Source organism: Galeopterus variegatus, unplaced genomic scaffold, assembly GCF_000696425.1.
Source record: "Galeopterus variegatus unplaced genomic scaffold, G_variegatus-3.0.2 Scaffold25, whole genome shotgun sequence".
NCBI classification, from domain to species: Eukaryota; Metazoa; Chordata; class Mammalia; order Dermoptera; family Cynocephalidae; genus Galeopterus; species Galeopterus variegatus.
In genome coordinates, this window is record NW_007726136.1 from 1,502,031 (window position 1) to 1,520,631 (window position 18,601).

The window sequence follows — 18,601 nt, forward strand, 5'->3', positions numbered from 1 at the left end:
GTGTGCCCAAACTACGGCCATGCCACCATCTGCAAACTTGTGGTTTCCTTCCTAGAACCTTAGCCTCGGGAAAACAATCTTTCCCTTTAACTTTCAAATGTTACACTTGTTCCCCTTTCTATTTCAATTCATCTATCTCTATTTGAGTCTGTCTAAATCTTAAACTTTCTTCTCCTTATATTTTATGTGTCCTTACATCCTGGGCTGCTCCTGGACATTGCTATCAATGTCCCATTGGTGGTGGTTATAAAGATCTTATTGTCTTTTTACCCCTAGTGGCACCTTCTCACTTTGCTCAGTCTGCTGCTGGTGGAAGAGAGTCATGGATCTGGAAGCCTCAGGAAATAATTCAGTGGTGACTAAGTTTATCCTGCTGGGCCTAACAGAGACTCCAGCTCTGCAGCCCATCCTCTTTGTCATCTTCCTTCTTGCTTACGTGGCTACTGTTGGTGGCAACTTCAGCATCCTGGCTGCCATCTTGATGGAGCCCAAACTCCACACCCCCATGTACTTCTTCCTGGGGAACTTGTCCCTGCTGGATGTTGGCTGCATCAGTGTCACTGTCCCAGCCATGTTGAGGCATTTCATATCCAATGACAGAAGCATTCCCTACAGGGCCTGCCTCTCACAGCTCTTCTTCTTCCACCTCCTGGCTGGGACGGACTGCTTCCTGCTGACTGTCATGGCCTATGACCGCTATCTGGCCATCTGCCAGCCCCTCACCTACAGTACCCGCATGGGCTGGGGAAACCAGCAAGCTCTGGTGGGCATGTCTTGTGTCTTTTCTTTCTCCAATGCATTGACCCAAACAGTTGCCTTGTCTGCTCTTAAATTCTGTGGCCCTAATGTGATCAATCACTTCTACTGTGACCTCCCACAGCTCTTCCAGCTCTCCTGCTCCAGCACCCAACTCAACGAGCTGCTGCTCTTTGTAGCAGCAGCCTTCATGGGTGTGGCCCCCTTGGTCCTCATCACTGTGTCCTATGCCCATGTGGTAGCTGCTGTGCTACGAATCCGCTCTGCTGAGGGCAGGAAGAAAGCCTTCTCCACATGTGGCTCCCACCTCACTGTGGTGGGCATCTTCTATGGGACAGGCGTCTTCAGCTACATGAGGCTGGGTTCAGTGGAGGCTTCAGACAAGGACAAGGGGATTGGCATCCTCAACACTGTCATCAGTCCCATGCTAAATCCACTCATCTACAGCCTGAAAAACCCTGATGTGCAGGGTGCCCTGCAGAGGGTGATCATGGGAAGGAGACCCCCCTAGCAAGACTCCCTTCCTCTGCCCTTCATGAATGTGATAGCTCCACTTGCTGCTTCTAAGAGGTATTATGATTAATGCAATTGGAGTGTGGGTATGATAAGATGGGGTCAGAGACTGGCTTAGGAAGGAAAGTGCAATAGAAATGATAATAGCTATCGCTTATATCATGATCGCCACATGCCAGGCACTGTTCTAAGTGACTAGCATCTCTTAGCTCATTGAATCCTCATAACCTTATGAAGTAGACAAGACTTACAAATTATGGATTAAGAAACTGAATGTCAGAGATGTTGAGTAACTTTCCCAAAGTCACAGAGCTAATAAATGTCACAACTGGGATTTGGACCTAGGCAAACTACATCTGTAACTATTGCCTCTCAAAAGTAATAAACCGTTTCAAGGAGGAAGAGTATCTATACAGTGGAGAGGAGGGATGGGCAACAAAGAATTAAAAAAGAAAAGAAATATCAGCATGATGGGAAAAAACTATTTAAATAAATTGAAAATATGAATTAAGAAATTTCTGTTCCTTTAATAAATTCACGGTTTGTTCCAGAGCATCTGGTGCAGGTTGAGGATATTGCTGAATGCCAATTTCAACAAATAAACCAACCAAAGAAAACAGATTTTAAAATCCAATTCTGAGGGAGTAGACACTGTTTAGAAAAACCGTAGAGGTGAGGTAAAGTATTTTCATATTGAACCAAGAACAACAAAAAATATATATGATGAAGTTACTTAGAGAAAGAGGTTTGGCTCATGTGGAAAAGTCTTCCTGACTGAACGGACACCTTTGCCACCTCTGACTTAAACCCGAAACCAGCCTTCTCCGTCTGTATTGCTGTAAGGAGCAAGACACTTCACCTACCCAGTTTACAGCTTTCAACAGCGTTTGCCATAATGCAATAAAAATGCATGCTTATTAAAAAAGTTAGAAAGTACAAAAATAACAAAAAATGAAAATCACCCATAACTTCATCATTCAGAGATAATCATGGACATTTAGCATATAAGTTTTAATTTTTTTATTCATAATGTATGCTTACAAAAATAGAAGTATTCTATACCTAAATCTCTGTAATCTGCTTTTTTCACTTAATAATATGCGTGGATATCTTTCTATGACACTAAATACCGATCTTCCTCATCTTTTTCTATGGTTGCCTAGTATTTCTTTGAATAAATGCAGTGAAATGAATTTAGTAACCCATTAGTGAACCCGTGTTGGCTCAAATAATCCAGGTTGCATGGGATGCTGCCACACACATTCTTTTGCACTCATCTGTGCACACTCTCCTAATTCTGGAGGTAAGTCCCCTTGAGTGGAGCGCCTCGGGCAAAGATATGAACTTTTCCAAGGCTCTAGAAAACATATCGCCAAATTGCCACTCAGAAAAGGTAGAACAAATCAATGCTTCCATATTGCCAATTACTTTTATCTTTGCTAATAGGCCAAATTTATAACTCAGTGCTCTTTAATTTGAATTTACTTACTAGTACAGTTAAACATAAATATATATATATATAACAGTTATATATATATTTAAATAATTTATAAATAATTATATATCACATAAATATATATGTTATAATATATATATAACAGTTGTGCGTATATATATATACAGTTAAATAATATATATTTAACAGGAAAAATATTTTTATATAAATATGTGTAACACATATATTTCTAAGATGTTTCTCTTCTTAGAAATTTTGAATTGCTCTTATTAATGGAATTAATTCCTTGTTTCATGGATATTTCAAATATGATATGTCTTTGCCAAAGAAAACTTCTAAATTTATACATGGTCAAATTAGTCAATCTTTTCTCCTATAAGATTTTGGTATCTGGTTTGGTGTTATGCCTAGAAAGAAACTTTTTAAACTTTTGAATGGACAGATTCATTGATTCTTTTCCACTGATATGAAATGACATCTTTGCCACATGCTAAATATCCTGATAGTCTTGGGTCTGTACTTGGGCTCCCTTTTCCAGAACTACACTTTTTAATCCCTATCGTATTACAATACAAACTAACATGTGGTTGTTAAGGTCTTTTCCTCCTTTCTTTCCTTCATTTTTTCCTTCATCCCTCCCTCCTAACCTCCCTCCTTCTTTCTTTCCTTATCCATTTTTAAAATTCTGCAAATATGGAATAGTGTCAATGCATAAATTTAGGAGAAACTCACACCTTTGAATTATTGATCTTCCCATTACAAGAAACTCACTCAAGTCTTCTCTTACAGTATAAGAGATTTTTTTAAAATTAAGAACTTGTGAAACAGAAAATTGAATTTCCCTGACAGGAGGCACATAGAAGTTATCCAGAGTGATTCAAGGGGCTGGAAGGCAAGGCTCTGAGCCAAGCGTCGTGAGTATCTGCTTGTTCTGCAGGAGCTGGCTGCTGAGAACCTCTGAAGCTACCACACACCACCTGAAACTCTGGAGAAAGATTCCATGTGATTTACTGTTCTGATCATTAGAAACATTTGAAGTTAGAAAAGTAATGGAAATAAGCCATTGTTGTGTGTTTTACAGAGTCTACCAGCTAACAGACTCCTGGCTATATCCAGAGCACAAAGGTGTCATTTACAATACTTCAGAGTAAAACTTATCAGATTTCCCATGGTTTCCAACTCTTCTTGTAAATGAAATCTGTCAATGATGGTCCCACAATCTTATTTGTCAGCAGTCATCTAGGGCTAAGTTTCCATGGCCTTCTTTGGAGAGGGCAAGCACTCTTTGCTAAAACCTTCCAACTGACCACATTATCTGCCCTGTCCTTGAAGACATTTGACTTTGTCATCCCTGATTTAGACACTTGATTTTGGGATGTTCAGCACTACTGATAAAGGTTGTATCTGTAATACATATTTTTTTCCTAGAATTTTCTGGTTCCATGTGAGTCCTAAATTTATAGTACAGGTAACTTTTACTAGCACATAAAAGGTACTCAAATAATACTAATGAGATGAATCATTGTCTGATTTTATGGAAGATAGTCTCCATATTTAGGCATTATCTAGGGAGAGAAAAGAGGCAGAGACTTGTCATTAAGTTGGACCTGATACTAAAGTGGCCTGACATATTTCTCTAAAAGCATAACTCTATTAAATTACTAATTGATTCCAAAAGCATTCATTGAGCACCTAAAATGTAGTGGAAATAATACTAAGTATTGAATTCAGAAAAGAGTCACAAGCTCTACCTTCAAGATGATGCCTTGGTATTAGAGGGAGCCAAACAGGCCAATTTACAGAAACACAAAGGGTTATAGGTGCTATGTGTCAGGTGGCTTACACGCTCTTTGAAAGTAAAGCGAGAAGCCTTTTCTGGCAGCGTATGAAGGTATTAAGAGAAGGCATCCTGGAAGAGATGGAGATTGAGCCATGCGTTAAAAGGCAGTGGGTATTTGCCAAGTGGACTAGGGAGGAGGTCATTCCAGGAAGAGTGTGACCTCTTCCAGGGCCCTTTGAGAGCAGAGGTGGGAGTAGGAGATTGTTGCAGCAGGGAAAATGGGAAGTCAGGGACAAAGAACGCAGATGAAGACAGCTCTTTCGAGAAGTTCAGCTGTGATTGGATGAAGGGTAGTACCGAGGTAGTCAACAGAGGAGCAGCATATTAAAGGGGAGTTGGATTTTGTTTAGTTTTGTTTGAAGATGAGAGAAACTGCATGTGTATATGATGATAGGGAAACACCAACAAAAAGGACCACAGTTAAGATGCCCAGGAAAGAGGAGGTCATTGATGGAGTGAGATAGAAAGAGATGTGAGAAAATGAAACAGTCATAACAGAAATGCTTGATTTTCTGTATATTAACATATTTATTGATTGGGAGAAAGAACTCACTAAAGTATTTATTGAAGGAAATATGGTAGAATATAATAACTGGACTCTAGGTAATTGTTATCTCTAATTTACTTTGCTAACAAATGATTTTGTTAATAATTGATTCATTCAATTGTTAACAATGTCTACTCATTACAACTGCCCTCGAGGAACTCATAATACACAGAAGATTATAATAAAACACATTAGTTACAATGATAGAGTTCGTATAGCTTGTTATAAAGCCCAGAGACCTAATAATCTCTCATCCACAGAACTTTCAAGCATTGAAAACCAGGAGTGCCTTGCAATATTCATGTAAAGTTTAAATTTTAAACTATAGATATGTAACTTCTTTTTACTTATTCATTCACCCAGTAAATCCTTATTGAAATCCTATTAAACGTTCAGCACTATGCTTGACACGTGGGTACAGAGAATAAAACTCAGTCGCTACCTTCAAAGAATTCAGTCTGTTGTGGCAAAGTGCTGTACCAATGTTGGTTATTAATACATAATCATTATCATCGTGTAGTTTCATCTGAAATATCTCTTAGAATTACTGTCAGAGGCATAAATTTCTCTCTTAGAGGCTTGCATGAAAACTCTAAAAACAATGTGAAGTTAAGCATATACAAATATAGTGTAGACAGAAATATATATACAGTATTTAAATATAGTAATAATAATTAGTATATAGTTGTATTAAATATAGTAATAATTTAGTAATATAGTAATAATTATAATTAAATATAGCAGTAATAATTTCTTACATGCTAGTACTACTTCCTTACTCACAAACACATTAGCATCTTATTTGATTTTCAAGATGGCCATGTCTGACCTACAGTGTAGGCACCATTATTACTCTTTATTTTACAGATGAAAAACCTGAAGTGCAGGACACACATGCTTGCTCAAGGTTACAGAGTTTTGAAATAAATCATAGAATGTAACATGTTGAAATCTGGAAGATGGCTCCAAGGATGGGTAGAATATTTTAAACAATTTTGAATAAAGTTGCATGGAGTCATTACAACTGTTTGTAATAGAGTCTACTAGAAAAATATTATCATGTTCTTCTTTAATAAAATAAGCAGCATCTATATGAAACCTAGAACAAAACAATACACTTAATGGCAAAACTCTAGAAGGGTCTCCTATAAACTCGAGGCCAAAGTACAAGTGCCCATTACTGTTATTTCAGTAGTTTGAGAGATTTTGCTAATTTGCGTGATTTTGCATATTGAATTACCTCATTCACATTAATGTTTTTATCTGCCCTGATGGTGCCTCATTACCAAACTACAGATGCATATATTCGTCAGTCTAAAGGACATTTCCACATGCATTGCAAACCAGACATCATGATTCAACTCATCTCCTCCCCCGCCTTGCTCTTCTTCTGATATCTGTTCATTTGTACACCATCATCTGGTCACCTAATAATTTAATTTGATGGTTACCTTTCCTTGACCCTCTTAGCATCCTTGACTGTCTCATGCAGCATGCACCTACGAACCAATAAAAATGAACTGGAAAGTATCCACAAATATTGGAGTTCTGACACCTACTCTGTAGCATTCCCTCTTTGTTTTCTCTCTGATCACATTTCCACCCAGCTCTAAACTTTCTTACTCTGAAATCTTACTTTCTCCTGCCTCTGGCCCCTACAATTGGTGTTTAGCCTTGGTCTCTAGTATTAGAACTTCTGTTTTCTCCTATGCCTTTTCACACCCAGGCCCCTCCTCAAGGGGCCCAGCCTTGAGACCTTGAGTTGCTCAGTGTTGGCCTCTTGTCTCATCCTGCTATCCAGGCCTCTTTTGCAAGAGGACCTCACAGAATTGTTGGAGGTTCTGTAGGTATGTTCTCCAGCCCTTACTCTAGGATGTGAAAACTGCAGGCAGTCACTGGTTCATCGTGGGTTGGGAATCTCTATTTGCTGACCAGAAACTGACAGGAATAGCCCAGTGCTTTGGAACCAGTACTGAAAATTCCTGCAAGAAGATGAGGATATAAATCTGGCCTATATTTAGCTTGTCCTGTAATGGATCTGGCACAAGGAAGCCCCATCTGGGTAAAAAATACACGTAGCCACAATCTTCCCCTGATTAGTATCTTGGAAACTTTATCAGATGGCCAGTGTGCTACCCAGTGGTCCCTGATATTCCCCATCTGGAAACTTATTAGCATACAATCACTTAGTGCAGCCAAACCCTATACTTATTGGTGCATCCATCATTTCTATTAATAAATTCCTGAAGCTCTCATTTTACCTGCCTCTTTAATATATTTTAATCCTACTTCAAAATTATAACCAGGTAAATTGCCTCTAGCTTGTGTCTAAATAGGAGGTAGAAGAGTTGCTTTATACTACAAGAGTACATCATTGATGGCCTGTGACACATACTTTGATATGCTGCCTTTATGAGCCTGACCACAAGTCCACTTATCATGGTCATCTTTGATTTGGTCTTCATTGATTACCTTTTTTTCTTGAGAATGAGTTGCATTTTCCTGTGTCTTTGTATGTTGTGTGATTTGGAATTGTATCTTTGACCTTATGAGTTATACATTGCAGAGACTTTGGATTCTGTTATGTTCCTTTGAAGAGAGCTAATTTTGTTGTTGTTCTTGTTTTATTTTTTATCTATAATTTATAGTTGTTATCTACGGGAGAGTTGTCTTACTAGGAGCTACTCCTCCATTAGCACAAGCCAGAAGCTTTCCGAGCCCCTTAACTTGGGACAAAGATTCATCAGTCCTTCCACTTCCCTTGAGGAAACCCTCATGCTTTTCATAAATAAATAAGAAACTGGGAAGCTCTGGCTGTCCCAAGACTGAACAATTCCTATGTAATGACAATATGAGAAGGCTGGCTGACTGCCTATGGGACAGCATGATCACATGTTTTCTAGGCCCCGCATCTCACAAGGTCCTGGTCTGGCATCTCTAGGCTGACACTAAGTGCCTTCCTGAGACAGAAATTTAAATGCTTTTTCATTTGGTATTTAGCTTAGGAATATGGATCATGCTGGATACTATATTCACTGAGCTGAGGTAGGAAACCCTTAGAAAATTAAACCTATCCAAAGATTCCAGAATATCACCAGTACGACTGCTTCCCCTCTGGTCTTGCTGTTCATTGGTCCTCAGTAAGAGTAGTGTCATTGGAGAATAGAGGGTGGAAGCAAGTTTGCAATGGGTTAAAAAACAATTAGGAGGTGATTGGGGGAGGCAGCCAATCAAGACTATACTTTCAATTTTTCATAAAAAGGAGGAGAGCTTGGAAGGATATTAGGGATCAAAGGAGGATATTTTTAATAAAGAAAGACATGAAATGACTAAGAAGAAGAAAGAATGAAAGTACAAGAGATACAAAGATTATTGTTTAAAGCACATCTCTGCTTGTATTGGGGGAGGGCAGGACGGGGAGACCATTCACATCAGCTTTCTTGATCTCTGTGAAATAAGAAACAAGGTGATGTAGTAAGAGGATGGATAGTGAGGGTTGGTGGGAGCAGTCGGGGCTTCGGGAGAGTAGTAAGGTGAGCACAGAGGGGAACGGGAGAGGGGCCTGCCTGGGCAATGTGTATCTTGAACTTGGTAGATTAATGAAACCACAGGATTTTACTCAAACAGTTCATTTTTCAATGGAACAAATGGATATGGATGTGGAAAGACTGAATATTGTGAAACATTGATTCTTCCCTAATTATAGGTCTGATTCGATTTTAGTCTATGCTCAAATGAACCACTTTATAAATTTGAAAAACATAGTTTACTTGAACAAAATGAAGAAGATAGGTAAAATTATCATGAAAGAGAAGATTGATGACAGAAGGTATCTTAAAATATAACATAAACTTTCAAAAATTAACACAGAATATTACTGGTAAAGAATTAACAAACAGATCAATGGAAACGTATCAACAGGTTTAAACTCCTTTTACCTACTACTGTAATAACTGCTATTACTACTAATTATATTAATACCTATCTCTTAGCAGGCTTACCATATGCCAGGCACTGTACCAACTACATTGAATAGATTATTTAATTTTACTTCTACAATAACCCTGTAAGGTCTTATTCCCATTTTAAGTGTACGTAAAGTGAGACTCTCAGATGTTAAGTAATCTGCCCCAAGTATACAGCTAGCTAGCAAGTTGAGAAGCCAGAATTCAAAGCAAGACAATCTGATTCCAAAGCTCACATTCTTAACCATTGTACTGTACTGCCTCAGGGATATGCATTAGTCGGCTTTTCATAAAACTAAAAAGTGGAAATAAAAACTAAAATTTCAACAACTGTAGAATTATTTTAAAGTATTCATCATGAATTATGTTTGATGAGATGATGAGAACATTTAAATTTTCTTTAAAAGTAGAATATTGGCTTGCTGACCAAGAGGCCCAAGTGAGTACACCAGGCCTGCGCTGCACCCGGGCTCAATGCAGGGACAGGCCCACCCACACTGCAGGACCAGAGAGGCCTGCCTGCCCACCAACTGAGCAGCCACCCAGGTGAGTGTGCTGGATAGCACCGTACCCAGGTACAACACAGCTGCAGGCCTGCCCAGACTAAGCACTGAAGAGTTCTGCCCACTGACCAAACAGCAGCCAAGGCAGCCCACCACACACTCAACTGCACTGATACAAGAAAAGTCACCAGCAGAACCTATAAATAGAGGAGGAAGTCTTTCCCCTCAGAGCTCACTCCAGAGTGATAGAAGAAACAAGTGGTCTACCAGATAACCAAACATCAGCATAAAAATAATAGAACCACAAATAAACAAGAAGATATGATACCACCAAAGGAATATGGTAATTCTCAGGTAGCAAACCCCATAGAGCAAGAAACCCTTGAGATGTCTGGAAAGGAATTCCAAACACCGATCTTAATAAAACTCCAAGAAATAAGAGAAGAATCAATTAGAGAACACAATGAAACAAGAAAAAAATATCCGGGATATGAAGGAGGAAATTTACAAAGAGATTAATAACTTAGAAAATAATGTAACAGAATACCTAGAAATGAAGGGTTCTCTCAATAAAAAAAATGAATAACAGAACAGAAAGCTTGAGCAGCAGGCTAGAGAAAGCAGAAGAAAGAATTTCAGAACTTGAAGATGGTCTTTTTGAAATAACCCAGGCAGACAAGGAAAAGGAAAAAAGAATTTTAAAAAATGAAGAAAATTTAAGAGAGCTAGCAGACAACAGACAAATGCAGCAAGAACATACATTGGGGAAAAGACTGCCTCTTCAATAAATGGTACTGGGAATATTGGACATCCATTTGCAGAAAAATGAAACTGGACCTGTACCTCTCACATATACCATAATCAACTCAAAATAGATCAAAGTCTTAAATATAAGACCTGAAACCATAAAATTACTAAAGGAAAACAGGGGAAACACTCCAGGAGGTAGGAATTGGCAAAGACTTTATGAATGAAACCCCAGAACACAAGCAACAACCATAAAAATAAATAAATGAGATTACATCAAACTAAAATGCTTCTGCACAGCAAAGAAACAATCAACAGAGTGGAAAAACAACCTACGTAATGGGAGAAAATATGTGCAAACTATACATCCAACAAGGGATTTATGTGCAGAATATGAAGAACTCAAACAACTATACAGTAAAAAAAAATCAAATTAAAAAATGGGCAAAGGAGATGAATAGATATTTTTCCAAGGAAGACATACAAATGGCCAACAGGTACAAGAAAAAAGGCTCAGCATCACTAGTCGTCAGAGAAACGCAAATCAAAACCACACGGAGATATCACCTCACCCTGGTTAGCCTGGCCATGATTGAAAAGACCAAGAATAACAAATGCTGGCGAGGATGCGAGGAAAGGAGAGCTCTTCCACGCTGTTGATGGCACTGTAAATTAACACAGCCGTTGTGGAGAACAGTATGGAGGCTTCTCAAACAACTTTACAATCAACATTATGCATTAATTAAGCCAACTTTTAAAAAAGTTATACCTTAAAAAAAAAAAAAGCAATGTGAAAAGTCAATGAGAGGAAAAGGTGCCAGAATCAAGTTCTGATCTGTGGCCCAGCCTCAGCTCCAGCATGGACCTGCTCTCTGGCCGTGGCAAGTCACCTAAGACTCTGGATCTTATTTTTCCCATCTAAAACCCGGTAACTGTATCTTCCCTTCTTTTTTGAGACATTAAGAGACTGGAATGATGTCAGGTACCTAATATTTCTTAATATAGTCCAAAATATTAGACAAATGAGAGAAAACCTTAAGGACTGAAGTTGTTTGTCTGCCTTTGGATTCCTGTGCAATCCCTGGGGGGTTAATTTTTAGAGCCTCTAGGTGCTAATTAGCTCCTACATAGACAAAGCACCAGGCTAGATTCTCTTGGCCCCTGCCTCCCTCCCTTTATAAGCCTTTTGGAGACAGGCCACCTCGGGCCAGCTTAGCTGTCACTCCCCTCTCTACAAAAAACCCCACCCAGAGGGTCCAGAGTGCACACAGGAAGGTGAGTCCCCCATGAGCTTTCCCACTGCTCCGAGCCTCCTATTCCCTTCCTTCTTGAGCAAAGGTGGATGAAAATTACTCATAATCTTCACATGGCTTTTTTCTGGTTGATAGGAGAATGAAAGACTGGGTGATGCTTGGATTCAGGGAGTGGTAGTGAAATACAAGGATGAGGTTTTTCACTGTACGTGGTTGGAAGAATGCAGAACTGAGCTGGCACATACTTAGAAGAAAGTCAGAAGGGACTGGTTGGGAGAAAGAGCAGAGACACAGAGAGAGTCCGGGGAGAGCCAAGGTGGCTATTGAGGTTGATCCTGGCAGAGAGAACAACGAAATCAATATTTATAGATTGACTCTTATACACCTAAGTTAATCTAGGGAAAATGTAGTACAGCCTTTCATATTACACAAGGGAAATGAAAATATATATATACGTATACATACATATACACACACACATTCATATTCATATATATGGTAAGGGTCTTGGGAGACAGCAGGGGTTGGTAGAAAAAGAACAAGCTCTCCATTCAGAACGGACTCTGACATATGTGACCTTAAATTAGTTAATTTTTGAGGCTCACTTTTCTCATCTGTAAAATGATTACTTACATTTGGGAATTTGTGTAAAATTTAATGGGCTAACATATAATGGAGTAAAGTGGAGTAACATACCTGACAAAAAGTTTATATTCAAATAAATGCTTGGCTGCTGTTTTCTCTTCCTTCTCACCTTCTGTCTTTTCTTCCTTCTTTTTTCCTTTCCCCAAGGTCTCAATGCTAGTTGTAGTAGAAACTTGCAAATAACACAAATACCACAAGCATCTGCACTCCAACTCCAGAGCTCTTTCCACTGTGCTGAGTTGTCCTTATGCACCAAAAGAACGAGGGAGAGGGACTTGGCATGGCTTTGTGGATGGAAGTTACTGTGTAGAGCAAATTGGACCTGAAGGCCTGGGCTAGACTGACCCTTGTATGGACAGGCAGGGTGAGACATGATCGGAGAAGTGGGGAGTGAACAAATTTAACCCGGATAGAAAGATGTAGCTGCTGCTCAGAGCAAGGCTGAACTCTGTCACTATGCTGTGCTGCTATGATTTCAAACACAGATTGGGATTGTCTTAATGTTGAACTGGGAAATCCATCTGTGAAGACACTTCCTAAGGTGACAAGGGTTTCTCACAAATACCCTCTGTCTTCTCGCCAGAATAAATAACCTGTATCATCAAAGTGCGTCTGCCCAGGGATGGCAGGTGTTGGGATATTCCTGATGAGTCCCCTTGCCACCTTTGATCAGATTCCCTGGCTTAGATCTTAGCTCCCACTTAATAGCTATGCAGATCAAAACCACTCAGTCACTCTCTTTCAGAGGAGTAGAGTGAAGCATTGAAGAGCATTGACTTTGACACCAGGCTGCCTGGGTTTGAATCCCAGTTCCACCTCTCACTGGCTGCATAACTTCAGGCAAATGAACTTACCTCTTTGTGCCTCAGTTTCCTATCTGTAAGATGGAGATTATACTCGGACCTACTTTGTAGAGTTTTTTGAGAATTAAATGAGGTAATACATGTAAAATGCTTAGAACATAGTAAAGTCTAACCAAGAATTAGTTATTATTATAACAGCCTGAAATGTATAGCATTTCAGCTTGTTTCAAGATAACATCTCAGCTTGTTACAAAAGTTCTTAAAGCACAGAAAGTATAGCAATATTCAATATAAAATGATTGAATAAAAATATTAGTTATTATCATTATAAACTATCTTATAGGATTTTTGTAAGGATTGAATGAGGTAATACATAAAAGCAACTTAGGCAGAATAACTTGACAAATATCGAGCAGAATTGCTTGATAAACGTTGCATATCACTGGCTGTCATCTGATTTCACCATCTCCAGGGAACGTCAAATGCTCCTACACTAACGTCAAATGCCACATTTTGCTGGGTCTCCCCAGCAGTCAGGGGGAGATTTTACGGGAAAAGCTCACAAGAGAAGAAATGTATCTTCTCCAATGATGGAGCAAGAATGGATGAGAAAGGGATTATTGCCTGTTTGCTTTTTACACAAGGAAGGAAAGGGCTAAGATTAATCCTCAGGCTCTTTCACCCACAGTAATAACTCTGCTTCAGATTTCTAGTTCCTTCATTACAGCCAGCCTTCCTGGCCCCTAGACAAGATGCTCCCAACCACCTGTCCAAGAATATCCACTTAACTTCAGAGGGAAAAGAACTAGCATAGTATGTGTGGGTGACATTTTTCTTCCTCAGCTATGCTCAGAGAAGGTCTTTTTCTAAGACTTTTTCAATGCAGAGTGGCTATGAATCTGTTATTTTTTCTCTATCTTGTATTTTAGTGAATGTAGGAATTCCCATGTTTTCAGCAAGACCTCTTTCTCTATTAAGGAAATGTGTTAATTTTCCCTTTTTAATTTGCTGATATTGATGAAATCTGAAGTCATGTTACCTGCATGTCTTGTCTCCTTTGTGACACTGGGACATTTCCTGTCCTGTATTTCCTGAGCCCAGAGAGCTCTGTCTTCCTAGTTTCACTGTCTCCTCCCCAAGTCCATCTGACAGCTCTGTTATGCCTGTGTTGTTCTGAACCCAGGCAGATTCAACCTCTCTGAGAACTCTACATTGGGGAGTCTTCCTGCCAAACTAGATTGTGGTCTCCTTGAAGGCAAGTGTGCCTTTTCTCCCTACTTTGTTGCTTCCACAGAACCCTGGCCAGGACAGCTGTATTAGATGGAGAAACCATGATGCCTGCCCTACCTCCCACATTCTGGAGGGGGGTCTCCAAGGCACATGTTTAGGTCAAGACAGGCATTGCTACTATGCTCTGGATCTGAGTGCAGCTCCTTATAGAACTGAAATTTGCCCAAGCCTGGGGTCATAATAGAAAACATAACCTGCGCTTACAATGTCTGAAGGGCCAGTGGCTGGATTCCCACAGAGCAGATCAGTAGTGGTCCCAGTTGGGAGGTCAATTCTGCAAAGGAAGGCACTTGTCTTTTTCCCCATGAGGTTCAGCACTGACTTAACAGAGTGTGAGACCAGCAGATAGCCAATAGCTTTTCTAGAATAGGACAAGACAGAAGTGTCGAGGGTACTGTGGAATCTCCCCTGGTAGCCTATTAGCATAACCTACACTCTGTCTTGTGCTATCAATTTTGAGTGGCCTTATGTGTGACTTTGGGCAAGCTACTCCTCTTAATGGTTCAATTCCATGTCCCTTTCCTTATATGCAAGTACTAGAATAACTCAGTTTGTTAATTTTCTACAACATCAGAGAAAGAAAAGATGAATTAAAGACTGGGGTGCCTAAGGAGCACTTTCTTTTTCTTTTTTATTTCTTTTATTGAAGCATAATTGATTATGTGGGTACAGAGTTGAACATCAATATCTGTGTACAATTCATGATGATCAAATCAAGATAATTAGTATTCTCATCTTTACAAAATGTCATCCTTCTTTGTGATTCTTAACCAGTTTCTCACTAACCCCCTTTCCCGTCTCTAATTACCACAGTTCTGTTCCATAAGGAGGACTTTCTTAAGGAGACAGGACAATGATCTGAGACTGAGCCTTTAAGGATGGAGTTTTGGTGTGAGGAAGTGGAAGAGTGTTCTAGATAGAAAAGAGCACTGGCACAGCCATCGAGAGAGGGTGGCCCAGAATATGTAAGGGTCCAGAAGAAGGTACTTTTCCAGAGCCATCTGTTAAAGTCACACCTGAAGGACTTTTGCCTTCATGGGTTTAACCCTCAATTGTCCAGGCATCTGTGGAAATATCATAACTTCCAACATGTGTGTGATAGAGTGGAAGTTAGCTAAATATTTCCTGAGACTTTAATTCCCCTCTTTTCCCTAGGAAAAGTTCCTGATCTTCCACCACAACCACACACATACACAAATCAACAGTCTTCCCCACATCACTTAATAGCGACTCCATTTTTCCGGTAGCTCAGGCCAAGGACCTTGAAATCATCCCTGAAACTTGTTTCTCTCACATCTCATGCCCGATCTTTCAGTTCTATTATCAAAATATATCTGAAACCCTATTAATTGTTGAATGAAAGGACGGATGGATGGTATCTTGGTTTCCTTGAGTAGTTGTGATTAAGCCTTAGGAACACTTAAGCCTTAGGAATACATTTTTCTCTTTATCATCCACAGTGTCATTTATAAAAGCACAACAGCAACACATGTCCAAGTTCTTTAAGAAGGAAAATGTGTTAAAACGTGGGCTTGGAGTCAGACAGTCCCAGGTTCGAGACCCAGCTCTGACAAGAGCTTCACACCCTTGGGCTTCTTATTTAACTTTTCTAATCCTCAGTGTCCCAATTCCATAGAGATAATAGAAGTTACCCCATAGAGTTTATAAGAAATAAGTGACAGAATAAATACAAAGTGCTTACACAATACAAATTGTATACACTTGGAAAATGTTAGTATTTTCCTAAATCGCCTTCATTCCTCCGTGTATTTCTGTCTTTGTCCTGCTCCTTGCTTCTCTCTTTCCTTACTCTTTTTCATCTCTCTTTGATTTCGTGGGGTCTTGGCCTCCGCTCTTCTCCTTTGTGTTGCTACTCTTCCTACACTGTGCTTTCTAGAACCTCTTATGTTCATTTATTCATTGAACTAGTTAGAGATGCTAATACGGTATTAATAATAGTTAAAATACTGAAACTCTCTTACAGCATGTTGGTAAATGGCGACTGTCCTGAGTACCCAGAGCAGTTCCTTCTGCCCCAGCCCCTTCCCTGGATCTCTCCCTGAACCAGCAACTAAAGGGTCAATGCCTGGCACAGTAAGGGCTGCCAAGAGCCTAGTCAACCTCCAGAGTGGCGTTTGTTCCAGTTCTTAGGTGTTTCCCCAGCACCCGGTAGACATAGATTAAATGCCTACTATGTGTCACTCTCCCCCTTTTGGCAGGTCCAAGTCTTCTCTTCCCACTACAGCTCTCGGCGGTGGCCTATGGAGCCAGGTGCCTGGGAGAACAGGACAGCTGTCACCGAGTTCATACTTCTTGGCCTGACAGGGAACATAGGACTGCAACCCATCCTTTTTGCCATCTTTCTCTTTGCCTATATAGTCACAGTTGGGGGCAACTTCAGCATCCTGGTTGCTGTCTTTGTGGAGCCTAAAGTGCACACCCCCATGTACTACTTCCTCGGGAACCTGTCTCTGCTGGACATTGGGTGCATCAGTGTCACTGTTCCCCCAATGCTGGTATGTCTCCTGGCCCACCAGTGCAGAATTCCCTATGCCGCTTGCATTTCACAGCTTTTCGTTTTCCACCTCCTGGCTGGTGTGGACTGTCACCTCTTGACAGCCATGGCATATGACCGCTACCTGGCCATCTGCCAGCCCCTCACCTACAGCACCCACATGAACCGTGAAGTCCAGGGTGGCCTGGTGGGCATTTGCTGCACCATCTCCTTCATCAATGCTCTGACCCACACGGTGGCTGTGTCTGTGCTGGACTTCTGTGGCCCTAATGTGGTCAACCACTTTTACTGTGATCTCCCAGCCCTCTTCCAGCTCTCCTGCTCCAGCATCCACCTCAATGGGCAGCTGCTTTTTGTGGGGGCCACCTTCATGGGGGTGATTCCCATGATCCTTATCTCAGTGTCCTATGCCCACGTGGCAGCTGCAGTCCTACAAATCTGCTCAGCTGAGGGCAGAAAGAAGGCCTTTTCCACATGTGGCTCCCACCTCACTGTGGTCTGTATCTTTTATGGAACGGCCTTCTTCAGTTACATGCGTCTGGGCTCAGTCTCAGCCTCAGACAAGGACAAGGGGATTGGGATCCTCAATACTGTCCTCACTCCTATGCTTAACCCAGTCATCTACAGCCTCCGGAACCCTGATGTGCAGGGTGCCCTGAAGAGGGTGCTAACGGGGAAGAGGACACCAGCATGAGAAGGTGGGGACATCAGAATGCCCCTCTGTCCTTTAGCACCCCCCCAACCTTCTCATGCTGAAGGCCTGGCTGTGGGGCCAGGGAGATCTTTAGGGATGGGTCAAGGGCTGGGAGGAAGGTGGATAGCAATGGTCAGCGTGGAATATGATTGGCCTTGGATTGGGGAGAAAGGCTGAAGCTTAGGTAAAAGAGTATCTAAGTTGCTTATAGAAAATGGATTAAAGACAGATGGGAGAAAATTTTCATGTGGATCAGGAAATGGGAGACAGACTAGTTTGCATTTTTTAAAATTTACTGACTTCAATTGAAATATATTTAAAATGTTAATTAAAACAAAATGTTTGCCCCCCTTTTTAGATAAACTATATTTGTATTGGAGTATGGGTCTAGTTTTTTAAAGATTCTATTTAAAAAAATAAGTCTGGGATTGTAAAGTCAAATTGGGGTTCGTTACACCCTAGAAGCGGGGTGTTGGTACCAGTCAGAGCACCCTGCCAGCATGTTCTTCGGAACAACACAAACAAAGGTGTCATCAAACACCTGTTCCCAAAGCCAGTGCCCCTTCCTGACTCACTCATCGGTAGGAACGGCACGTTTACGTGTCAGTGCACGAGCTGATCCTCACAGCCCCACCCACAGAAACATGAGAACGTTTCATCACGTTTTATGAGAAGAAGCATTAAGAAGTAGCATGTTTTGTTCTTATTTTTTTAATTAAAAATTTTTTTTTCATTGTACATGTTTATGGGGTACGATTTGTTGTTTCAAGACATGCACATAGTATATAATGATTTAATCAGAATAGTTAGCCTGTCACCTGAACATTTATCACTTCTTTGTGGTTATAACATTCAAGATCCTCTTTTCTGGCTATCTTGAAATATACGATACAATATTATTAGCTGTTGTCACCTAGAGCACCAGAACTTACTCTTGCTATCTAACTGTGACTTTGTAACTTAGTACCAGTCTACCAACCCTTCTCCAGCCTCCCTTCCCTCCCCCCACCCTCTTTCCTCTGGTAATCACTGTTCTACTTTCTATTACTTTCTGTTTTTTAAAAAATTTTATTT

At 40.4% G+C, this 18,601-nt stretch overlaps 2 protein-coding genes across 2 annotated transcripts; both read left to right on the forward strand.

Moving 5' to 3' along the window:
* Positions 1 to 322: 322 nt before the first annotated feature.
* Positions 323 to 1,267, forward strand: LOC103587573 (putative olfactory receptor 3A4). The gene has a single exon (XM_008569072.1). It carries the CDS (start codon positions 323 to 325, stop codon positions 1,265 to 1,267), a length of 945 nt encoding a protein of 314 aa, XP_008567294.1.
* Positions 1,268 to 16,579: 15,312 nt separating this feature from the next.
* On the forward strand, positions 16,580 to 17,527 carry LOC103587486 (olfactory receptor 139). The gene has a single exon (XM_008568961.1). It carries the CDS (start codon positions 16,580 to 16,582, stop codon positions 17,525 to 17,527), a length of 948 nt encoding a protein of 315 aa, XP_008567183.1.
* Positions 17,528 to 18,601: the final 1,074 nt, after the last annotated feature.